Source organism: Metarhizium acridum, assembly GCF_019434415.1.
Source record: "Metarhizium acridum strain ARSEF 324 chromosome Unknown scaffold_255, whole genome shotgun sequence".
Classification (NCBI taxonomy): domain Eukaryota; kingdom Fungi; phylum Ascomycota; class Sordariomycetes; order Hypocreales; family Clavicipitaceae; genus Metarhizium; species Metarhizium acridum.
Window position 1 is genome coordinate 321,830 of NW_027094022.1, and position 22,974 is coordinate 344,803.

Sequence of the window (22,974 nt, forward strand, 5' to 3'; positions counted from 1 at the left end):
TGCTCAAGAACAGCGCTTTATGGACTTGTTTAACGATATGTTGATTTAATCAGCCGGTTGGCATTGGACGACATGGATTCGGCTGCGCCGAACGAGCTGCGGCCCCCAACCTACAGCATTTGTTTGATTCATTTTATTACTGGAATTTCTTCTTCTCTATTTTTCCCCTCTTCTTTTATTCTGGTTTGATATGCATTCGGTATATGGCATCACGCGGCACGGCACGGCACGGCACACATGAGCAACTCGATACACAGAGCACTAGGGAACATCACGATACCCCGGAGTGGAATCCAAGCTGACCCCCATTGCGATCTCGTCACTCCACTCCACGTTTTTGATTGATTTGGATCAATTTTCTTATGTCATTTTCTTATTTCTGCTTCCTTGTTCAAGGGTTTCGTCTCTTTTTTTTTTCCAATCTGAGATTGTTTCCCCGACGACTGGGTTGGACATTCTTTACACGGGTCAGGCTGTATGTTTCAGGATATTGCATGTATGGCGTTTTCCTCCATGAGGGCCATTTGAGAATGGGAGATGGCAAGACTGGAGCACTGCCCTCTCTTGAAGAAAGGCACGCTGCATTTCACATGGCGATGGTGACGGATATGTGTTTGGTATGGGGAATTCCTGAGGGGAGCCAGTGGCACAACCCACTTGGCATACATACTCTCGTTGTGTGAACTGGAATAGGTAGATAGTGAGGCTGAGAGTGGTTCTACAAGGCCTGCAGCCATAAATGAGCCAATTTCTTGTTCACAGTGGGCACAAGCGGTACCCAGTAATAAAGATGACGTGGCCAAGATGAGGGTGAGAGGGAGGTGAAGAGTGTGCTGGCCACTGTCGACAATCAAAAGTGAGTCGCGACGTGGCAGTGGGACGGGATCTCATGTCGCAGCGCCGGGTGATGAGGACCCTGCGTCTGGGGATGCATGTCGTTATCGATACTCCGTACTCGGTGCCCAGGATCTTGTTTCCCAGATCTCGCTTCGGACGAGGGCCATTTTAGCTCAAGGAATTTTTTTCAGCCCTACGAAAGGGTGGGGTGTGCTGTCACGAGGAGACATGAGCCGGGGCGTTCTTATCGATATCGATATCAAGATACGGGCCGTTGCGGCTTGACGGGACGACAATCAGGCAGGGGGACGGAAGACAGCCGGAGCCGGAGCCGGGCAGCCCGGGGGTGTACCGACTGAGAGCAGCCAACGCAGCAGAGAGTATGAAGTTGTGTATGGTTGGGAAGCGCGGTTTCTGCCTAGTTTATGCGTGCGAGATGAAGTGAATGCGATGTCTGGCATGAAATTTTGAAGTGCACTGCTAGAGGGGTCGAGGGGCAAGATTTGTGTAGGGTAAGCTGGTGCTGGTGCGCCTTGAGAAGGCTTCATTTTATATCCGGTTTGCTCTCTTTAGCAGGCGCAACGTTTTGTGTACGATATAAACTCTTTTTGAGGGGTATTTGTCAGCGAGTGAGCCGTCTACCGGGCCGCCTTTTCCCCCATTCCTCTGATCCAGAAGGACCAGGAATTAGCGTCTCGCTATCAAGCGTATCAACAATGTTTGTGGCCGTCTTCCCGGCCTACCGGCCTGAGTTGGAAACATATCCGGTTGCCATGTCAGTCTGCTGTGCTTTATTTCGCATGAACTTACGGAAACAAAGGATCTTGTTGGGCCAAGTGTACTTTAGATTTTCTTCCTCTGCATTCTTTAGAAAAAGGACGTTGGACACTATTAACCTGTTACATTCGCCTGCGCGCCGTGGAATGAACGAAAAGGCCTTTTTCTTCATCTGTTATGCTTCTTTTTGCATACTACTTTGAAAAGAAAAAAACAGACATGGCTTATCTGTTACACTTTTCTCCCTTGGGCATCATTTCAAGACCAAAGAATGTTATTCATCTGCCGTACTTGCTACTGCAACGCATGAATTTTAAAAAAACAAATGTCATCCATCTATTCGTCCTCTTCATGTTATTTGAAAGAAAACAGACACTGTTCACCCGTTCGTTACACCTCCCTTTCGCATCATCAGACAATGCGCCCTGCCATAGACGGAAACTCCCCGTTTAGGACGGCCCAACTTCTCGCGGCTAGGGTCCTCCTGTCTCGCCAGTCACCATGAGCATCATCTACAAACATCCAAATAACACGGCTCCCATATGTCACCAAGGCCACCACAATGGGCATGGACGACCAAGGTGCGTTTGTCACGCCCCGTCCCGTGCATCTCCAGCGTTGACCCACGTCGTGCCCACGTCGTTTCCAGAGATTAACGGCAGATTCTTCTCCGTTTCAAGTTGGATAGTTGTAAACAGGTACGTGTCTTGCAAGTGTGTAGTTCCATGTCGACGAGCGAAACATGCCAGCACAACAGGCAAGACGCACATGTAAATAGCCGACTCACAGCACCATCGTTTCCACCCGCAGTCCTCCCCCCCTTAATCACGCCGGCATGCCCGTCCCATCACCGCCCACGGGACAAACCACCTCGCAGGCACAAACCGCCGCGCACGCGGCCTTCAGGCACGGCTTACAGCGCTCCTCGCACGCCTTGGGCAGCTGCTCGCCACACGTCCACGGGCACGCGAGGCCAGGCATGGCGACCTGCGAGCACAGCTTCTCCGGCGCGCAGTGCGGCGTGAAGTCGACGGGATAGCAGCGCTGCGAGTCTTTTCCGTTCGGGGGATCCAGGGGCAAGCCGACCGCGGCGCCGATGAGAGCAACCACGAGCAGCTTCATTGAGAGCGTGTACGGTGCGGACCTGGGTGTATTGCAAAGATGTTGCTTGGGACGGTTGGATAGAAAAAGGGAGCGTGTTGGCTGCCCCCCCTTTTCGTTTTTTGGATAATCGGTGCCCGCCTGGGCTTTTATAGGTTTTTATACGCGAGCCGCCGCCATTACTCAACTGAGACATACCGGTGGTCGAGGAATGGGACCCGGCACGAGGCTGGAGGTGCATGTCTCATTTCGAGGCCTCGTTACCGTGGACGGAGCACAGGGGATATAAATAGAAGTTTGCGGATATGTGGTTCGGTAGGGCGTGCCTGGATACCAGGGGAGGGACAGACATGGTGGCTGCGAGTGTCTTGGTCGAACACGCGGAAAGGGGCTCAAAATAGCTGAAAACGAAGCGTGTTGGCGTGATTCAGTAACGCGGCTGACGAGTACCAAAGTTCGTGCCCTGCTATTCCTCGCCACGCGTCCTTCTTGTGCAGATACGTAGGCATTGGATGCAAAGCTGCGGCCCCTTGCACAAAACATCATGTCGAAGCCACCACTGACTGACAAGGGGCTCCGGGATACATGGGCAGATGGATATATACACACTGTCTGGCCAGCCCGTCCATCCGTCCCTTCGTGACAAGTTATACCCATAAGCAGGACCAACGTCGTGAGCCCATGGTATTAATACACTCAACTCCCTTGTCCCCCTTTTTTACTTGACTTCTATGTGCTGCACCGCCTTCAACCATTTCTGCTCATCGCTCCTGGACAAACGTTAGCCCTCCCACGTCAGACTCGCATCTCAGAAAAGACCAAAAACTACTTACTTGTCAAACTTCAACAACTTGCCCAGCACAGGCACCAACTGCGCCCTCAGTCTCCCGTCCCTCTGCTCCAGAAACTGCAGCAATATCGTCTTCAAGTACATGGTATCGCCGCTGCCCGCCGCGCCGTTGCCCCCATTGCCGCTCCGCGTCGAGTCCATGGAACTGCGACTCGAGCCCGCCACCAGCTTCGACTGCGCCGTCTTCAAGTCCCTAGCGAGCTTCTCGTAGCGCTGCCGCGAGTCGTCCAGCATCTTGCGCAGGTCGCCGCGCTGCTTCTCGCCATCGCGCAGCTGCGTCTCCGACGTGTCCAGCGCAGACCGCAGCTGCGACACCGTCATGCGCATCTCCTCCGTCTCCGCACACGCCTTGGACTCGATGGCTTCGAGCTCGTCCCGACGCCGCTTCCACTCCCTCTGCCGCTCCTCGAGCTCGTCGCGCTCGTTGGTCAGCGACTTGACCTCGCGCTCGAGTTCGCGAATCTTGCCCTTCAGCTCCTCCGACTCGCGCGCCTTGCGCCTCGCCAGCGTGCTGGACTCGTCTTCGATGCGCTCGCGTTCTTCAATCGCCGCCTCCATGCGCCCGCGCATCTCGCGGACCTTGCTGTCTGCGCGCTCGTCCACGTCTGCCAACAGGCGCCGCATCGTCTCTCCCTCACGCGTTCGCTCCTGCAGCAGCCGCTGCACCTCTACCAGCTCCTCCTCCAGCGACTCTGCCTGCGACTTGGATTCCTTCAGCTGCACAGACAGCTCCGTGGCTTGGTCGCGCATGCTAGTCAACAGGCCCTGTGCGTTGGTGTACTGCTGCGACTTGAATTCCGCTTCCTCCTGTGCTGCGGCCTTTTCTCTGCGCAGCTTGTGCATCTGCTCCTCCAGCTCCTTGACACGCGGGCGCAGTTTGTTGAGCTCGTCCTGTGCTCTTTGTAGCTCGCGTTCCATCTTTTCGGCCTTGGCACTGAGCTCAATCTTGTCGGCCTCGGCCCGTCGTAGATCCTTCTCAGCTGCGCGCTTGCCGTCTTCCGCCCTTTGTTTGTTGCTCCCCTCGGACTTGAGCTTCTCTTGTAGGCTCTTGATCTCCTTTTCGCCATCAGCCGCCAGTTGCTGGGCTTTGCTGACGTCGCGCTTCAGCTCCGACTCCCTCTTTTCTGCTGTCTTGAGCTCCTTGATTTTGGCCGCAAGTTCCTCCTTGGTTGACTTTAATTCGGCCGACTCTTGTCTTAAGCTCTTTAGCTCTGGCTGTGCCTTCTGCAGCACTTCCCTCAGGTCCGTCAGGTCTTTGAACCGGGTCTGAGCTAGCTGTTGAGCAGCGCCCAAATCAGACTGCAGCGTAGTCGACTTGTCCCTGAGATCGTCGTATTCCTTTCGTAGAGCGTCCAGGTCCTCTTGAAATTTTTCGTTGGAAGTTGCATTGGACTTTGACGATCCAACTTGGGCCTCGAGCTCGGCAATATGTTCCTTGAGCTTGGCCTTCTCTTGCTCGAGCTCCTTGATCTTCTCCTTTGCTTCAACGTGGTCTTGTCCAATGTTGACCAGGTTCTCTCGCAAATTCTCAATCTCCTCTCGTAGATCTTCCTCTGTCTTGCGCCTCTTGGAAAGCTTCTCGATTTGCTGGTCCTTTTCTTCGACCGCAGTCTTGAGCTTGGCAATCTCAGCCTCAACGGAAGCAAGGGCTGCACCGTCCGGCTTTTCAGCAGCTTGCTTGGTCTCCTCCTCTTCAGCTGGAGGCGGAGCTGCCGCAGTAGCACCACCGCCGCCACCCTTGCCCTTCTTCTTCTTGTTATTCTTCTTTTTGGAGCCTCCAGCCGCAGGAGTTGTCGCAGGAGTTGGCTCGATGGTAGCGGGTTGGGATGTAGCAGGCGAATCCAGTTTCTCAGTGAGCTCCTCAATCTTTGCCAAACTCTCCGACTTGTCCTTTTTAAGACCCTCGATCTGGGTGTTAAGGTCGTCAATCAGCTTCTTAGATATCAATTTTGCATTATTAGCCTTGGTAAGCTCAGCATCAAGCTCACCGGCCTTCTTGTCCGACTCGGCGAGAGAGGCCTCAACATCTTTGACCCTTGACGCGTGCTCTTTCTTATTCCTCTCCACCTGGTCCTCTAGCTTCTTCAGCTCTGACTGTGCCGCGTCCAACTTTTCAGCCAGTGTCCTGATTTCCGCGTTCCGTTCGTCGAGCTCATTTTGTAGCGATGCCTGTGATCCGGAAGCTTCCCGAGACTCGCTCAATGCCTTGCTCGTCCTCTCTAAATTTTCTGCCAAGCCAGCGCTGTTCTCCTTGGCAATGGACAGCTCTTTTTCAAGATCTTCCACTTTGCCCTTGAGCTGCTCAATTTCTTCCGTCTTGGACGCCACCTCGGCCTGTAACTGGGGAATTTCTTCGTCGTAGGAGAAAAAGTCCTCGCTTTCTGATTTGCCCTGGTGGGCATCCTGCGCCTTCTGCTTGGGCGAGAACATGCTAATGACGGACGCAACAGGGGACTTGACCTTTTCGGCAGCAATATCAATGCTAGCGCGGGCAGGTGGTTCCAAAGACTTCCGTTCGCTCGACTCGGCAGCAGCCTCGGTAGATTTACCACTCTTGAGAGTTTCCAATTCCTCCTGCGCCTTCTTGAGCTTCTCTTCGGTCTCGGCGTGCTTTTTCCTGAGTTCTTCCTTGTCGGCAGACACCTTCTTGAGCTCGTCCATGACCATGTCGCCTCTCAAGTTCAATTGGTTGAGGTATTCAACAAGCGAGTCCGGGTCGTTGATGGAGGTAAGGGGCGTATTCTCGCGCAGCGCCTTTTCAAAGGGCTCAATAGCTGTTGCGCGCTTGTGCGCAACCCTATAAGATCGCAGGAGCTCTGTAACAAATCATCAGCACATCGCTCAATAAATTACAGCCTGTGAATCCCGCATACCCGGATACGTAGACTCCAGTTTTTCTAGCTTCCTCAGCCGCTGTTTAATCTCTGGGCTCAACTCCGCAGGCGCGGGAGCATCTCCGGCCTCCTCCGACTTGCCATCTGCGTGCTCCTTATCCGTATTCGCGCCGTTGGCCTGAGACTTATCTCCCTGCTCACCCTTTGGAGCAGACGTTCCGCCTCCATCAATGTTATCCTTCTCAGGGGGCGGGGGCGGGGGCGGTGCGGGTGTCCCCGAGCGACTGGGCTCGTCACTATCGTCAATGACAAAGGCGGCCTCGAAGACGGCCGGGTCCGGGTTCGGGGCCGTCGAGTCAGTTATATCGGCAGACGGCTTCTTTGGCCGGGGTCTACGTCCGGCGGGATTGGCGTCACTCCTGTGAGACGACGTCGATCCGGACCTCGAAGGGGTTGCGCTGTCGACAGCCTTCTGGCGGGCTTGCTCCTCGGCAATGGTGCGGTCGATGGCGCCTCTGATTCTCTGCGCGGGGGAGGACGGCAGTTAGTATCATGGGTCAAGCGAACAGAATCTTTGTAGAACGATGGCGAACAGGGATAGAGAGACCAACCTGGAACATTGTGCTCGTTGGCGCTGGCCAGGCCGCGGCTGACCAGTGGACAAGTGGTGTCTAGGAATCGGAATGCGCAGGCATAAGGAACGCAGAGCAGAAATACAGAGAGGAGAGTGGTACAATGGACAGAAGAAAGGAAGATAAAACGGATTGCACTCGTGAATGGGCTATACACTCATTGCGTCTGCTCTCAGAAACCGAACGTTGCACAGAGTGACAATATTGAAAGTTGACACTTTCTTGGAGTTGGTCGATCCCCTGGTCATCCCGGCAGCTGCAGATGTGGCTGATACTGAGCCACAGGCCTGCGCTTGGCTCGCATCAAGCATTGAACAGGGAGAGCTGTTCGGGCTGCCATCTGCCTGAAAACTACTCCTCCATGCTCTCAAACATTTTTTTTTTTTTCTTCTCTTCTTCTTCTCCTTCTTCATTTTTTACAGGCATCCCTCTCATTGATCCTCCGTATCAAGATTAGGCACCACCCCAAAGCAGTTCTCAGCGATACGCGCCGTTGGGTAAAGTGTGGCTGGTGCTCTCCGCCACACCTCTATCAATCTCCAGCTAAGCTGCCAGCTCAGCTCGAGCTTCAACATCACCCACCACCCACCTGGCTCCTCTCTCGCCAGTCTCCTCGCCCACACTCCGGAGCCCGAGCGCCAACATGGTCTCCCTCTGGCCCTGGAAGGCAAGAAATTGCCCTCCATCCTCCCACTAACACCCCTCACCGCTAACTCAAAATCATCCAGGGCACCGACTCCTCCCCCGAGTCCTTCGAAAAGACGCTGTCCTCACTGTCCTCCAAAATCACCACCTCCCAAACCCGCCTCGACCGACTACACACCAGCGCGCGCCGGACCAAAGTCCTATGGACGCTCTACCTCAGCTTCGCGTACCTCGTCTACGCCATCGTCCTGCTCCTCGTAGTAGGCCACAAGAACCTAGGCGCCTACGAATGGACCGGCATGGCAGGCGGTCCCATGCTGTAATTTTTTTTTACCGGTCCTCGCTTCGCTCGCAGCCCAGACACAGCTAACCAGTAAAAGGATATACGTAGCACGGGCCGTCATCAGCGCCTACTTCAACTTCAGAATCGACTCGCAGGCCACCCGGCTAAAGGGCTACCAGGACGAGCGCGCCAACACAATCCAGAAGCTCAAGGATGCGACCAAGTACGACTCCACCATGGAGCTCATCGAGAAGTACGGCGGGGAGAGGAAGAAGCGCGATGAAAAGGACGCGCAGGAAGACAACAAACAAGACCGGGACAAGGAGGCGAAACGACCTGCCCCCCCAAGCGGCACCGGACGGACGCACTTTCCCCCTCCGCCAACGGCAAACATTGTCCGCCCCGATGCCCGCCAGCTGCCGCCGCCTGCGCCGCAGGTCCAGCAGCACGAGGCCGATGCAGAGTTCGCTCCCCAACGCATACGCTTCGCCCCCTCCCCCCCGCACGCAATACATGGACCCCGAAACGCACTGGTATGACCGCATCTTCGACGTCCTCCTCGGCGAGGATGAAACGGCCGCCAAGAACCGCTTCGCACTCATCTGCGAGAGCTGCAGACTGGTCAACGGGCAGGCGCCGCCGGGCACCAAGAGCCTAGCAGAGGTGGGCATGTGGCGGTGCATGGGGTGCGGCAAGACAAACGGGGAGGTGGATGAGGGGAAGCGCATCGTCGAGGAGGTCCTCGGGTCCAAGGAAGCGCAAGCTCGGGAGGAAGACGGAGCCGAGGCAGAGCCCCAAGTCGCAAACGATGCGGGTGCGGAGGAGAACGAGGGCGGAAATAGGGCCGGAGCAGAGAGGTCGAGGTGACGGGCAGCCAAGGACCAGCAGGGTCAGACAAGGCTCGGAGGAGAAACAGGTAAAACCAGGTCTCGGGCGGAGTATGGAGTCAGGGATGTCACACACTGCATCGTGGACTTTTGTTCATTTGTCGTTGCCTCGAGCATTTGGCGTCGTAATTAAAAAAAAAAAAAAAAAAAAAAACAGAAAGGGCGTTATAAGTATCGACGTGGTTACAGTAGGGGTCAGCTCAAAAACGAAGCCAAAGTGCTCAATTGAGTCTTTTTAAAGAGCGCTGAAAATATGTTGAACACGTCGTCACTCGCCCTTTTTATCTTGGGGCACATTCCAGCCATCACATTATATTCATACTTCATCACTGGCCAGCATCGAGCGAGTCGCACCATCAAACACACAAATTTTCTAGAAACGTCCATGCATGGTCTATCTATTCCAGCTCAGTCACGCAAAACCCCATGTGTTCATGGCCCCCCTCTTTGCTCCCGCCCATCCCATGGCATCCATCATCATGTCCCACATCGATATCGCTCAACATTGTTTCCTTCCTACAGCTCATTTGCTCATGTATTTCTGCCACTGGCCTCCCTCTCTCCCCACGCTGCCACTTGGCAAATTGCCTACACCCTGGCCGCCCTGGACATGAACGTAATACGCAGCTGATCCAATATTGAGCACGTCATCCGCTATACCAACCAACCAGGACGGCATGCTGTTAGTACTAGGTAGAGAGAACAGAACTGTCAGTGCAGCAAAAATGACGGCCATTATTCCTTGTTGGCTGGTAACGTCGCCCCAGTTCGTGAGTCTTTTAACCCCTTATCGCTTTCTCACTTCCGTGGCCCATCCCTCGATCCCTTCTCCCCGCCCGCCCACTTCCAGCCCATCAATCTTCAGGCCCTTCATGCCGGGAGTGTCTTCCAGCCACGGGTGGCCTGCCATGCCTCCCGCGTTGGCTCTCTTCTCTGGAATCAACTCTAGCATGGGGACCAGGAATGCGGAGATCCTCTTGGCCTCTTCCTCTTTGAAGTGGTACTTCTCCCGCAGCACGTCTGGTAACGCCCAGTGTCGCAGCCGATGAATATTTCGAAGCTCGCCTTTCCGGTTGAAGATTTCTTGACTCCACTTGCCGCTGAGGCAGAGTGACCGAGGAAATGGTCCCAATAGTTCAATGATTTGCGCAATGTGGTCGTCGTCCTTGCCGTACTTGGTACCAGACTGTGGGTCGAACAAGTAATCGCCTGTGATCAGTTCAAACACCTGGAAACCGACTTGTTAGCGTCTTTCTTCCGGCAATATACCGACAAGTCGTCCGCGCCGTAGGAAGCCAATACTTACCATGGCCGCCATGCTCCAAACATCGGTGCTGGCCCCCCACTTCGCGCCAAGGATAACCTCTGGCGATCGATATTGCCTGGTCTGAATGTCGTTGGTAAAGTGGTGGTTGACCCAGCACGCATTGCCCAAATCGGCAATTTTGACGCTGATGACATCAAAAGCGTGAGCGTCCTCGGCCTTGCGCTTCTCACCCGTTGAGGCTGAAGGCCCGCTCGCCTTATCGAGGGAGATGCCGGACACCTCTCGGGTAAGAATGTCTCTGAAGCAAAGTCAGCAATGCCATACCTCGGCGGGTGGGGCTCGCGATACAACGACGCACGCTGTCTTTTCTCTTTGTTTTTGTGTTTCTTCTGTTGACTTGGGCGATGGCTCGCTATTCCTGCTCGCAGCTACGCAACCCAGTATTGTTAGCACACTGTGTCGCTTATCAATTGACCTCGCACCTCGCGACATGTCAAGTTACCTTGGTCCAAAACGCTACCAAAGCTCGGTGCTGCTGATCCTCCAGGGAACAAATTCGACTGGTTAAAAGTTGAATTCAAGGGTGACGGCAACGGCTGGCTGCCTGTGATGAGGGTCCTGCGTCTCCTCCTTCCGTTGCGGTTGTTCTCCTTTTCTGCCGGCTCGTTCTTGACGACCTTTTTGACAATCTGCTCGACATCGCCGATTTCAATGAGGACGTTTTCGGGCTTCAGATCCGTGTGGATAATACCACATTCCCGGTGAAGGTAGTCAAGACCCATCAAGACCTGCTTGGTGATTTGCTTGACTAGAGGCATGGGGATGCCCCTGTGGTTCCACTTCTTGATCAAGCCCAGCAGGTTCTCGCCAAGCACCTCGAAAACCATACAAACGTGAGTTCCGTGAGGGCCCTTGTGTTCGAAAGAGTCGAGCAGACTGACGACGTGCTTTCGGCCGGGATGGTCGGGGTTGGCTTGGACGATTCGGTTGAGAAGCTTGATTTCATCGATGGCGGTTTCGGTATAGTGAGCGGCGGAGCGAACAACCTTTAGGGCTACATGCTTGCCATTGGTGTTGTCGCGCGACAGCCAGACGGTTGAGAAATGGCCCCAGCCGAGTTTGCGCACGACGGTATACTTTCCATCCTTGAACTTCTCGCCAACCTGGACGGGGTGGTAGCCGCCCTTGCAGTAGTCCTCAGAATCCTCCTCGTCGGCGGTGTTTTCTGCAGGGTCGTCGACAGAGGACGATGATGGCGAAGCAGGCGCGCCAGCGGACAATTGGTGTGATCTATACGATGAACAAGCGCAGCATTAGTAACAAGGTCGAAGCGGGCATGGTGCCGTGGTGGCCAAGACGCGATGGACTAGCGGTGGGCAAAAAAAAAAACACACGAGGGCGGCGGTGCCGTGATGGATGGATGATGGGATGGCGGGGGATGGGGCCGGGCCTGTAGAGGGGTAAAGTTGCATGTGCAAGCACTTGAGGCAATCAAGCACGCACAAAGCCAACGATTGATGAAGCATAGATGTCGCGTGCAAAGAGAGGCAAGACGGTCAGGGCAAAAGGCGGCGGGGAGCAGGAGGCAGCATAAGGCAGCAGGAGGCAGAACCTTGACTTGAGAAAGCTCATCTCGACACCATTGCGCGCAGTCGCGCAGGAACGGTGGGGAGAGTTGAAGGACAGGCCGTGGTGCAGGAGAGAAATAGCTACACAGCAGGGTCCAAGGGGAGGTCTGTGTTCGGGAGAGGCAGCAATGTGTGATGTCGAGCAAGAGAAGGAGGATGCGAGACGGCGATGCAGTCCGCGTCTTGAGGGGAGAGACAGCTTGAGCGAGTGTGTGAAGTGCGATGTGTGATGATGCGTGATTGATGGAGGCGACTTGCGGTCGACTTGCGGCCTGCGACGGCGACGGGCGGCTAGCGACTGGCAACTGGCAATTGGCGCTGGCGTGGCACCGGGCGTGGGGGTGTGCTTCAGTGTTGGCGGGTTTTCCAGTGGACCATGGCCAGGGCAGCATTTGATACCAAACATGTACAAATATGTACGTACCAGCATAGTCAATGCTCAACATTGAATCCCCTCCAGTCTGAATGCTCACGGTCCACTGGTCTGAGGCGCTTGCCGAGTCTGTCCAAGTCCAAATGCTCACGGGCAAATGTCAGATGCTCAACCTCCAACATCAAGGCCAAGACGCAGCCACTAGCTGTCCACGAGTTCCCCCCGGGTGGTCTCTGCGCTGGCATCCAGCATCGGGGTTCCTCGATAGCAGAGGGGAAGTTGGGCCCATCCCGTGAGACACCTTTTTTTTTTGGAACTTTCCAAAATGACAAACATATTGCCCGTACATGCCCTCACTTGAGCCGTCAATCGCGCATAACGCCCATTGCGCGCACAATCGTGTGCAACATGTTCCCAGTGCAAGCAAAAATGTAACCCATGCAACGCCAACAGGAAAGAACAACAACATTTTTTGCGCCTTGATATCTTTGGAAGTAAGGGCTCACGAATGGTTTCAAAATCCAGAACAAGAGATATACAAAGGAAAGGCGATGGCATCAATACGCACCCAACACTGTCTTGTTGCTGTTGACTCTGCTTGGACTGCGGCAGTTTGCTTTCCGTGGTGATGATGGGCTTGAGACTCTCCTTCTTGCGCTTCTTGGCCAATGTGTCGGCTCCGTTGGAGCCTGGACTGGCGGTCGGCGCCTCGGGAGGAGGCTTCTCGGGCTCGGCCGGCTGATCACCGTTCATCTTTGTCGCCTCTTGGCTACGGCTGTCAAGGGTCGTTGTCGGTGCTGCGTCGCAGTCGGATGATATGTCGCCAGATCCAGATCGGGGCCGGAAACGCTGACGGCTCGGCGGCTAGGATTTGCTCACAAGGCTTCTGGCGCAAAAGCTGCGAGTGAGAGCGTACGCGTGCCAGTGCAGGTGGGAGAAGCGTGTCTGCCGCAACTCTCGAACTGTACGTGTCTCAAGTGACAAGTCGTCCAAAGCGCGGCTCGGGGGGCTGCGATTCGGTGCTGCGCTTCGTTGCTGCGCTTCAAGCATGTATGGAAATCAATCGTATGTCGGTGATGTTCTGTGTCGTGCGTGGCGACGGCGACGGCGACGGCGACGACAACGGGTGGCTGCGATGTGTTGAAGATGGCGAGAGCAGATTCAAAATGACGCTTTAGCACAAACGAGAATGGTATTTGCTGCTTCTTCTGGTTCGCTTTGCGCCAAAAATGCCTGCCCAAAACTGGAATCTGGACTCGGTGGACTCAACTGGCCCCAACATTGAAAAAGTGGTCTGGTGGGGTCTGCAACTAGAAACTAGAATAATCAAAAGCCTGTTGGGCTGGGAATGACGAAATGACGGTCTGAGAGAGTCCGAGAGTCTGATGGATGGCAGCCCATAGCCTGCCGTTTCAAGTCGTCCTGTCGTGTCTCGGAAGCGCGCCAGAGGTGGCAGAAGAGACACGAATAGACCGAGCCTTGTGGTGCTTGAGTTGTGCTATGCTCATTCATGTCAGCACATGTCTGATACGTACCTGCGCACTGTCGACACTGTCCATGTCGACAACAAGACGCAGCTGAGGGAAGGAGCACAAAAACAGGCGCCGCGACGGCTTCACTCATCACCATCAATCTGGCCACGTTTGAAGCCCTGCATGACTCCCAAGCTCACTGCGTAAACAAAATAGACTCACGCCCAGGCATGGCTATCCAGTCGGCAAGTAGCCGTTCTCTACCGAATTCCTGCAACGTTTGGCCTGTCCAACATTGACCCAGCCATCACCGGCACCCCATCTAGTTTCTGGCTGGACCCGATATCGTACAGAAGCAGGCCCTTGTCCCATCCATGTCGGTCACAATATGTCAAGTCTGGTCTGATATGTCGTGAAGCCGACAGCGTTTGTCCAGCAGGGGCTCCACACTTGGCCATGTGCCTGACGTCACTCCCTGCACCGCACCACAGTGCCAGTCACCTGCCAGACTCTCCAACCCAACATGCAATGGATATTCCCGCATGCACATTGCTTTGCTCCGCCAGTATCAAAATGCCGCCACTTCCTCTCGCTTTAAAAGAAAAGAAGCCCCTCCATACAATGCTCCCCACCTGTGCCGGCCTCACGATATCATAGGCATTGTTTTCCCACGGCTACATGTTCTTTTTGGGTGCGTCGGGAGGGTTTCTCGTCATCCTTCTCATGTTTCAAAACTCCCAAGCTTAGCAACTCCTCACCACGATACAGACTCATTGCACTTCTTCTCCAATCGTCTATTTCCTTGACTTGTTCGGGTACCTAAACGCCCTAGTGATTCCAGTTTCAACCCCCCAATAATCTGCATATCATAAAAAAAAAAAAGGAAAAGGGCTGGGGAAAATCAACCTCCTCTCCACTCAAGCTTTTCCCCTCACAGCACACTGTTACAGCTACACATGGCTTCAACCCCTCTTCTTGGTCTTTTGCGTCATCTTTCTGAACGCCTCCATGCCACCCGCACCAAGCGGTCTGTGTTCTGATCCCCTAGCACCATCAAACGTGCTCTTTGGCGCAATGGTGTAACTCTCTGGAAGACTTGTCATGCGTGCGCGGTTGCTAGAGCCAACTGGTGCCAGAATACGCTCGCGCTCGGCATCACGCGCAGACATGGCCGGCCGTTGCGTGAGACTGAATTGTGACCCAATCTTTTGCCGTTGTGCCAGCTTAGCCGCCCTAAAATCATCATGTCAGCCAGCCCGCCTTCCACCCAACAACCACAACAGAGCAAGCAAGCGACAGCTTTCACATACTGGTAATCGTAATCGCGACTCTCAATCTGTCGCTTCTTGTAATCATCCGTTCGCTTCAGAATGGGTCGACTCCATTCTCCCAGTAGCCTCTCAGCCATTCGCTTGATGCTTGGCTCCGGCTTCTTGCTGCGCGTGTAAAACAGTACGACCTTTCCGATTCCGCTGCTGAGAAGAGCTTCTTTTTCAACATTGAGTTTGGTCATTGCAGTGAACAGGTCCCGTTGGATGTTGTATGCCGGCAAGGATCCATCATTCAAGGGCTCCAGAAAGAACTTGACATGTTGTAAAAAGTTAGTGTCCGGGTCCAGGACGGCATGCTGCACGTTGTTTCGGTTCAGGATAGCATTAACTTCAGGAAGAAGCTTCAGCTTATGGAGGGCCGGTTGATTAGATTCCCGCGCTTCGTTGTCAGCTCGACATGCTTTCTCCATCTTGACCTTGAGCTCGGCAAGCTGCTCATCAATCTCATCTTCCAAGTCCTGTAGAACTCTGTTAGCTTAAACGCGCGCGCAAAGCTTTCATGTAGAATTCCCGCTCACGATTTCATCCTTGCGCCGCCGCTTAGTTGTTCCGCCCTTCTTGATAGCCGCATCCAAAGCTCGGTCGATGGCTCTCTTCCTGCGCTCTTCTGGACTCAGCTCCTCTTCGTTCTCAGGCTCAGGAGTATCGGGCTTTGCCCGCCGTCTCTCGCCTTCGCCGGTTCGTCTTGCTCGTCGTGGTGCCTTTCCATCCGCCTCCGATCCATCTTCCATCGCAACATCATCGTCACGGTCTCGTCTCTTCTTCTCGCGACGGCCCTCTCGCGGCTTCTTGGGAGCATCTCCAGCAACGCGCTTTCTTTTGGTGGCCTTGAGCGTACGTGCAATGTCTTCATCGATGTCTACTGGTCGGTCCTCAATATTGGCCGTCTCTGGATCGTAGTCTTCAAACTCGTTTTCGTCGATTTCCGAGAGCGCGTCCGAGTCTCTGTCTGAACCGGCTGCCGCAACCTTCATCCTGGAACTCCTGCTCCTGTCCATCATCAACTGCATCGTTTGCAGGTAAATCGGCGGGTGATTCACGGTCAGACATGCTGAGGTGTAGAATGTGCGAAAGGGAGGAATGCAGTAGGTCGAAATCAAAAGCGCCGGCACAGAGCGCGCGGCAGGCGAGCAGGCGAGCAGAATCAAACGACCAAGCTGGGATGCGAGTATTGCCAGCTAAGTACCCACAAGTGAGATATAATACAGAGAGTAGAAGTGGTTGATACTGCGGAACTCGGATAGTCCTCCTGGCTCCCAACATATCTGAATACATATGAAGCCTGCAGCTCGGAGTTTCAACAAGGCCCCGGTCTGCTGACATAATAACCGGCCCCCTTTTGGCATTCGAGCCACAGGAAGACCCACTCTGGTTGTTTACTTTCGTCTAGTGGCGTGTATTATGGTTGCCGTTGACGATCTGGAACACCTCAAAAAGAGGTTGACATCCACGGCTTCTCTATTGCTCGCAAGCTGGCTCTGGATTATTCCCTGATAGCCCAAACCCGTCCGTCCACTCGCTTCAATTCCAAATTATGGAAGCCAGATCTTATGAGGGCCCCATGGACTGGGAGTACCAGGACAAGGGCCCTCTAGACCCAACTAGCCCTTTTGCACAAGCTGCAAAGAGTGCACAACGGAATAGTAAGTCCTCGCGCCTCTGTTCCTCTATTTGCCTGGCTTATCAATATCCTGTTGATGGTCACAATTACTTGCGCTACGTATCTAACACAGCGGCTCAGCTCTCGGATCACCATTCAAAACAGCTCGACCTCCGAATCCCTTTGCGCATCTTCAGTCGCCATCAAAATCTCAGTCCAACCTTCCTCAAACGTCTCGGTTTACACCCCAACTGTCCTCGAGAAACACTGCTCCACCATTCCGAAATCCCGCCTTTACGACCCCTAGAAAACCTCTCGATGAGGTTGTCTTTTCTGAAGCATCTGGTGCGGAGGATAGCCCAGCTGGCGCAGAGGTTTCAGACTATCCAAACGACACTCCAGAAGTAGACCGTAAAGCCGACATCTCCATGGGTGCAACTATTACGCCTCTCAAAATTGACAAGTCTTCCCGTTATGGGAAATCGAGTTCTAAGAAGCACCTTTCGGGCAAGGGAGAGATTCGGGCGCATCGTGACCTCAACGTGACGATGCGGAAACGAAAACGGCACAACTTGGACAAGGATGTTGGCAGCATTTCTCGGCACAGTGGATATGAAGGCGACTCCTGGGACTCAGACTCGGACTCGGATTCGGACGCTATTGGCGTAGCTCAGAAGCCTAGGAGTCGCTCAAAGGGCAAAGGAAAGCCGGGGAAACAACAGGGATACTTCGAGTCACTTTTCTATGCGCTCAACAAGTATCCCAATACTCCAGATCACATGCAACGATGGATGCAGCTCGGCGCCAACGTGTTTCTAGTCTCCGTGTTGACGTATGTGAGCTGGTCAGTTGTAAGCACCATACGTACGGATATTTCCAACGCCAACATGGCCGCACACCAAAAGATAGTCAGCACCATGGACGCTTGTCGCCACGACTACACAATCAACGACTGTGCCAACAACAATAAACCAGCTCTGAACAAACCATGCAGCGAGTGGTATGAATGCATGATGCAAGATCCAGACGCCATCATGAGAGTCAAGGTTACCGCAAAGCAAGTGGCGGAGATTATCAACGAGTTTACTGAAACAATGCATCTCAAGGCATGGGTATGTGTTATTTGGACTGTGGTTGGGGATCAAAACTAACAGACGAAAACTAGGGGGTCATTGTGGCTATCATAGTGATATGTTCTACGGTCAATTTGAGTGCATTCAGCCGGTCACACGGTCACAGAGAGATTCCTCCTACGCCATCTCATCCAGCAGAGGATGTGCAGGACCATGTCAGGTCTCCCGGCATTACACCCGGCTACATGCTTGTTCCGGTGCAAACGCCCAGGATGCAGCGACAGGCATTGTTGGATGAGGGAACGGATACGGATAATTCCCCCATTAACATGAAACCTTACTACACGCCGGCAGGACGGCGAAGCCCAAGCAAAGGAGACAGGCAATTAAGTCCAATAAAGTATGGGCGTAGTCCAAGCAAGGAATACTAGCGACGGGTAAGTCCTGTTGTGGAAGGATGTGATGGAGGCCCATTGAGGATTTTAAGATACATTTAGGCATCAGTATGGGGTATTTAGCGTATGGTGGTTGCGCTGGGCAGGAAAACGGAAAGACGGCAGGGCATGGCATTGGATTAGGGTCGAATCGCACATGACACCAAGAAATGCAGTTTCATATGATTGTATTCATATAGGGTTGGGTTCTTTGAACTTAGCCATATTACTGGAACATCGTCGGCTGGTCGGGAACCAGGAAGAGACTTCAATGTTGGCAACATGATGCTAAGTAGCCCAATCCTGAATCGTCGAAGCGAGATCATTACATGGTGAGTAGCTGCAGTGATAGATGAGACTTGATCCATTAGGAAAGAGAGATACAACTCGTTAGTCTAAAGATATACTACCTGGGTAGTTACAAATGGCACATGGAGGTTGAGTTGATTGATGGCATTGCGTGTGTGACGCCGATACGCGTGCTTGCTTGATTGTCTAGAAGTTAAAATGTCGTGATATGGCAGGCAGAACGGATGTGTGGGCGGTCAGCCATATCCACTTGCTCCGTAATTTTTACAAACAGGCGGACTGGCGACTGGCGACTGGCCGGTTTGTGGCCGCTGCCCACTCGTACGGTCGCACTTTCCGTTCTAATGGCTTGCGTAGGCACAACGGCTGGCTGGGCACTTGTTTGCCGGGCGGAGACCGGCCAACACCAGAGCTTTTGGCATTTTGTATCCTCGTAGACAGCGATGTGACTGCCCTTTTTTTTTTGCCCACAAAACTACCTAGGTAGTCAGGCGTCCAGACTTGCAACGTCGTGTTTACCCGAGGCGGCGAATTTTTCAACTCTTTTTTCTCGCTTTGATTGTTTTATTCTTCTTGTTTTATCATGCCCAACGAAGTGAAGTAACGGGTTGGAGTACTACTCCCGTACTCCGTACAAGAGGATCAACCACGACAGCGCCTTGGCCTCCCGGTCCACGGTCGATGGTTGGATTGATGGTCAATGGGTCAATCGACGGCGCAAAGCCACAGAGAGCCGGGAGCCAAGAGCTTCAAAGTCGACCAGGGTGATGGTGTCTCATGCATATGGTCGGAGCATAACCTACTATCTCTTTAGTCTGCCCTACCGAGTAGCCCTACCGAGTAGTTTGGGGACCTTATCGGAGATGTCGACAAGCTTCGATTCCCTATCATTCCCATGGAGCGCACCGTTGTGGTAATAGCCACTCGTTGCCACAGCATTGAATGCCCATTCCCGTTAAACCGGTCCCACGTCGACAGGTTGCAGGACGCCCGCATCTCTCAACCCCCCCACGTCACGCGCCCAGACCAGTCGACATCAATTGACATTGAAAACGCGACGCTGCATGCTCGCTCAAATCGCCGCTCAGCTCACAACTCCCGTCCGCTGGTTTCCAATCCAAAAAGCCACACCCTTGGAACACTTGAATTCGATCCCATGCCGTCTCAAAAGCCGAGTCGCTGACCATTGTCTTCATTCACGGCCGCTCATCGTCCTTCTTCCCCCGCACCATGTCCTTGCCTGAATCTCATGTTCGTGGCGCTGCATCACCAAAATTCATATCTGGTTCTTTGAGGTGGTTTACAGGGGATAAATCTGTGCTGTGCGATTGGCACCAGGACGGCTTTATCTACTCTTTATTCCTGCTAGAAACTGCTTATTTGCACTGTACCTGTCACCTGGCAACATCGTGGGTGTCTCGCAGCTTGCAAACCAGCGAGCTTGGATCCAGCCCGGCATCGCTGCTCGGGTTAGACCTTGTTCGGTGCTGAACACTGGGACCTAGCATCCGACACTTGACCTTCTACATTTATATTCTTTTCCAAATTATGGACAGGGACAGCAGCAGCCATACCCCGTCGGTTCCGAGCCAAGCCAGTTCTGGCAGCACGCCTCAGGGAACCACCGGTACACAGTCTTCCCATTCACAGAACCACCCTACGCCCGTTGCGTCGTCCTCATCTTCCACAAAGCCACAAGCTGGCAACACGCAGAATTCAAAGCGGAGGAGAGGCCTCGGCGTGGTCACCCCCAATGCCTGTACAGAATGTCGAAAAAAGAGAGCAAAGGTGTGTGTATTTCGTGCACCTCTCACGTTCAAGCTTCCGCCTTTTTATTTGTGCAGATTGCTCCGTGTGCTGTGCTGATATCTCTGTTCTCGTCTTATAGTGCGACGGCCAGAGGCCGTGTGGGCGCTGCAAGGCTCAAAAGGATGTCGACTGTGTATACGAAATTCCTGTTCGCCAATCCAAAGAAAATCTTCGAACGGAGATTGAGAGCCTCCGCGTTCGCCAGCGGTCAAGCGATCAAGTTTTTGCTGCCCTGGTCCGACCAGATCTATGGGAGGAAGTACTGCGGCGGCTCCGCGGGGGCCAGTCCGTAGAAAATATATCCGACTGGCTAGGCACCGCATTGTCTTCCGATATAAGTGGTGATCATGTCATTGGCCCAGCTTCAGGCTCCGGCTTTGGGGCCGGCCCTTCCCGCAGCATAGGCCAGCTGTCTCTGGGAGTCGATACCGGGGCGGCTCAGCAACCTGGTATACGAGGCGACGTGCAGCAGAACAGTCCGTGGACAATAAGCCAAGCAGGCTCGACGAGAAGCAACTCATACACGGATGCGATGAATTGGACCTCGGATAATGCGCCCGGGCCTCCGCAGACGAGAGTAGGCTCATGGGCGGAGACCATGCCGCCAGACCATATGTCTGACTCTGCTATGCCTAGATATAGGGGTCTTGAACAAGTTCTGTCATTTATGGATGAGTCAGAAATCAAAACACCTCCTCAATCTTGGACAAGCATCACTGGCGACATAAATCTAGTCCAACATCTCCTTGCCTTGTACTTTTGCTGGGAATATCCCACGTTCGCCTCACTAAGTAAAGAACACTTTCTACAGGACTTTCAGGATGGACGCCAGAGATACTGCTCCCCAATTCTCGTCAACGCTCTCCTGGCTCTGGGGTGTCGATTCTCAACACATCCCATGACGCGGGCGAACCCCAATGATCCCTACTCGTCAGGTGACCATTTCTTTAAAGAATCCCAAAGACTATTCAACCAGGAGACGGATCACCATACCTTGACTACCATTCAGGCTCTGGGCATCATGTCCATTCGAGAGGCGAGCTGTGGTCGGGATTCAGAAAGTTGGTATTATGCCGGCCAAAGTATACGACTGGCTGTGGAGATGGGACTGCACCAAATCCAGGACGGTTTGGATGAGGATGAGCTGGCCGTCCAAGCGGCAACATTTTGGGGGGCCTTTGCACTTGACCAGTAAGTAATGCCTTGTGTTTTGAACCTAGGTCCTACGTCGGTATTAATGGTTGAATAGTGCCTGGTCCCTGGCAACGGGATCATTACCGCAGTGTTCTTGCTTCCCACACCTGCCACCCAAACCTGGCATTATAGGTAATATTGAGGCTTCGTTATGGGTTCCATACACAGATGATGGTGCGTTTACCCCTGTAAACATATATTTGAAACCCAAACATGCATAGGAGGCACCACAGATTTTTCTAACCCAACCGCACAGGAGCCCCGCTACAACGGTCTTGCGAACAGCCTTCTAATGTACGGTCCGTATACAAGTGCTTTTGTGAGCTCAGCGAGTTGGTACATCAGTCACTGTACATCCTGCACTCGCCGGGGAAGCCATTGACAGCCAGGGAACTGTTGAAGATTTACACGCAATATCTCAATTGGTATGACAGAATACCGGAAGTATTGCGGCTGGGTCACAACTTTACCCCGGCGGTGTTGTTTGCCCAGTAAGTAAGCCTGTCTGTGTTTGGTGGGTTTGGGATCTTGGATGCTGACCATAGCCCAGCATGTACTATCACTTTGCGATACTTCTTCTATTCCGTCCCCTAATCAAACTGCGCATCATTGGGTCAAAGATCCTTCCGAAGGATGTGTGTTCTCAGGCAGCCGACGCGATCCAGGGCCTCCTCACCTCATACTCACAATTATACACGCTCCGTCGTACACCTTCCTTTGTGCCATATTTCGTTCTTACGGCCTCGATAATGCACCTCGCCATTGCTGCGTCAACTGCAGTCGACGTCAACCCGGGCAAAGTCACACCTGCGGACATCAAGAAGGCAGTCAAGGTCGATTCTCGCGTGTCAGAAGTGCTCAAGAAAGGCATCGCCGATTTGACCGAAATGGCGCCGTGCCACCATTTTGCAGAACAGGCACTCAACATTCTTCGGTATCTTGCAAAGAAGTGGAGCATCGAGGTTGATTTCGACAACAGTAACCTGACGCCGGAAGATTACGACCGGTTGGTGCGGCCATATACCAGCAGTTTGAACTTTTTCGCTCCCAACGTTGGCGTGGAGGACTTTATCTGTGACTGGGGCTCAGGCAATCGGCTGGTGGGAAGTGAGCAGGGCAGGCAAGTGGAAAAGGCGGCGGAGAGCTTGCAGAACCCGTTGTTTTGGCCGTTCCCAATGCAAGGCCGACCAATATTGCCAACCGGGAAGGAGCTGGAGCAGGCTGGGTTCGCCTTGTTGAATCCGGGTAGGGACTAAATAGGTTGGAGTTTATGGGTAGGTGCATTATAAAGGGGTTTGGGGGGTTTGGGATTGTACGTTCACATCGACGGATGGATAAGTAGACGGTGGCACGGGTGCTAGGCGTCAATGGGAGTATGTTGCATGTAAAGTCGATGGGTAAATTTGATACAGGGTTGAATGGCCCTAGAATCAAGATGCATGTATTGTGCCATGATTAGGCCTTGGCACCGCCAAACTAATTCACAATGCTGTTCCCCGCGTTTGCACGTTTCGTAAAATGTTTATTTATAATTTCTAGTTGTGTCCCCTTTTTAAATTCTCGAAACGGGGGCGTAGGGTAGGTAACACACAAACGGCCCCTCACTCACATTCACTTACTACCTACCTACCTAGGTAG

The 22,974-nt window shown here is 53.5% G+C and overlaps 9 protein-coding genes across 12 annotated transcripts; 5 read left to right on the forward strand and 4 right to left on the reverse strand.

The window, feature by feature from the left end:
- Window positions 1-362: 362 nt before the first annotated feature.
- On the forward strand, window positions 363-683 carry J3458_012322 (uncharacterized protein; the record flags this gene model as incomplete). The annotated part of the gene is made up of 1 exon (XM_066120033.1): window positions 363-683. One exon carries the CDS (start codon window positions 363-365, stop codon window positions 681-683), a length of 321 nt encoding a protein of 106 aa, XP_065974979.1.
- A 1,756-nt stretch (window positions 684-2,439) lies between these two features.
- J3458_012323 (uncharacterized protein) lies at window positions 2,440-2,736 on the reverse strand (the record flags this gene model as incomplete). Its single annotated transcript, XM_066120034.1, has 1 exon — window positions 2,440-2,736. One exon carries the CDS (start codon window positions 2,734-2,736, stop codon window positions 2,440-2,442), a length of 297 nt encoding a protein of 98 aa, XP_065974980.1.
- A 697-nt stretch (window positions 2,737-3,433) lies between these two features.
- IMH1 (Golgin imh1) lies at window positions 3,434-7,261 on the reverse strand (the record flags this gene model as incomplete). The annotated part of the gene is made up of 4 exons (XM_007816401.2): window positions 7,011-7,261; window positions 6,439-6,922; window positions 3,549-6,381; window positions 3,434-3,485 (listed from the first exon to the last, which is right to left on the reverse strand). The coding sequence occupies exons 1-4, from the start codon at window positions 7,017-7,019 to the stop codon at window positions 3,434-3,436; spliced, it is 3,378 nt and encodes a 1,125-aa protein (XP_007814592.2). The 5' UTR covers window positions 7,020-7,261.
- Window positions 7,262-8,826, forward strand: J3458_012325 (uncharacterized protein; the record flags this gene model as incomplete). The annotated part of the gene is made up of 4 exons (XM_066120035.1): window positions 7,262-7,698; window positions 7,760-7,995; window positions 8,057-8,422; window positions 8,577-8,826. Exons 1-4 carry the CDS (start codon window positions 7,675-7,677, stop codon window positions 8,824-8,826), a joined length of 876 nt encoding a protein of 291 aa, XP_065974981.1. The 5' UTR covers window positions 7,262-7,674.
- A 273-nt stretch (window positions 8,827-9,099) lies between these two features.
- On the forward strand, window positions 9,100-9,477 carry J3458_012326 (uncharacterized protein; the record flags this gene model as incomplete). Its single annotated transcript, XM_066120036.1, has 1 exon — window positions 9,100-9,477. One exon carries the CDS (start codon window positions 9,100-9,102, stop codon window positions 9,475-9,477), a length of 378 nt encoding a protein of 125 aa, XP_065974982.1.
- Window positions 9,478-9,633: 156 nt separating this feature from the next.
- SKY1 (serine/threonine protein kinase, CMGC) lies at window positions 9,634-12,867 on the reverse strand (the record flags this gene model as incomplete). Its single annotated transcript, XM_007816403.2, has 5 exons — window positions 9,634-10,074; window positions 10,153-10,411; window positions 10,472-10,541; window positions 10,616-11,403; window positions 12,683-12,867. 5 exons carry the CDS (start codon window positions 12,865-12,867, stop codon window positions 9,634-9,636), a joined length of 1,743 nt encoding a protein of 580 aa, XP_007814594.2.
- Window positions 12,868-14,685: 1,818 nt separating this feature from the next.
- IWS1 (Transcription factor iws1) lies at window positions 14,686-15,927 on the reverse strand (the record flags this gene model as incomplete). The annotated part of the gene is made up of 2 exons (XM_066120037.1): window positions 14,686-15,375; window positions 15,436-15,927. The coding sequence occupies 2 exons, from the start codon at window positions 15,925-15,927 to the stop codon at window positions 14,686-14,688; spliced, it is 1,182 nt and encodes a 393-aa protein (XP_065974983.1).
- A 388-nt stretch (window positions 15,928-16,315) lies between these two features.
- Window positions 16,316-18,509, forward strand: J3458_012329 (uncharacterized protein). 2 transcript variants are annotated; one of them, XM_066120038.1, is made up of 3 exons: window positions 16,316-16,560; window positions 16,659-17,629; window positions 17,683-18,509. In XM_066120038.1, exons 1-3 carry the CDS (start codon window positions 16,452-16,454, stop codon window positions 18,019-18,021), a joined length of 1,419 nt encoding a protein of 472 aa, XP_065974984.1. In that variant the 5' UTR covers window positions 16,316-16,451; the 3' UTR covers window positions 18,022-18,509. The 2 variants fall into 2 exon arrangements, with proteins under 2 accessions (XP_065974984.1, XP_065974985.1); XM_066120039.1 differs by having other exon boundaries at window positions 16,659-18,509.
- Window positions 18,510-18,982: 473 nt separating this feature from the next.
- On the forward strand, window positions 18,983-22,934 carry J3458_012330 (uncharacterized protein). 3 transcript variants are annotated; one of them, XM_066120040.1, is made up of 5 exons: window positions 18,983-20,121; window positions 20,222-21,333; window positions 21,392-21,510; window positions 21,593-21,827; window positions 21,887-22,934. In XM_066120040.1, the coding sequence occupies exons 1-5, from the start codon at window positions 19,882-19,884 to the stop codon at window positions 22,590-22,592; spliced, it is 2,412 nt and encodes an 803-aa protein (XP_065974986.1). In that variant the 5' UTR covers window positions 18,983-19,881; the 3' UTR covers window positions 22,593-22,934. The 3 variants fall into 3 exon arrangements, with proteins under 3 accessions (XP_065974986.1, XP_065974988.1, XP_065974987.1); XM_066120042.1 differs by having other exon boundaries at window positions 18,983-21,333; XM_066120041.1 differs by having other exon boundaries at window positions 19,108-20,121; window positions 21,392-21,827; window positions 21,887-22,836.
- The last annotated feature ends 40 nt before the right edge of the window (window positions 22,935-22,974 follow it).

What these genes read in the sequence shown, in the direction of transcription:
- J3458_012329 (XM_066120038.1), top strand. Translation starts at nt 16,452, where the DNA reads ATGGAAGCCAGATCTTATGAGGGCCCCATGGACTGGGAGTACCAGGAC. An exon ending in AAAGAGTGCACAACGGAATA is followed by an intron (nt 16,561 to 16,658) that starts GTAAGTCCTCGC and finishes ACAGCGGCTCAG; the next exon opens with CTCTCGGATCACCATTCAAA. An exon ending in CAATGCATCTCAAGGCATGG is followed by an intron (nt 17,630 to 17,682) that starts GTATGTGTTATT and finishes GACGAAAACTAG; the next exon opens with GGGGTCATTGTGGCTATCAT.
- J3458_012330 (XM_066120040.1), top strand. Translation starts at nt 19,882, where the DNA reads ATGGACAGGGACAGCAGCAGCCATACCCCGTCGGTTCCGAGCCAAGCC. An exon ending in GTCGAAAAAAGAGAGCAAAG is followed by an intron (nt 20,122 to 20,221) that starts GTGTGTGTATTT and finishes CTCGTCTTATAG; the next exon opens with TGCGACGGCCAGAGGCCGTG. An exon ending in CCGGCGGTGTTGTTTGCCCA is followed by an intron (nt 21,828 to 21,886) that starts GTAAGTAAGCCT and finishes ACCATAGCCCAG; the next exon opens with CATGTACTATCACTTTGCGA.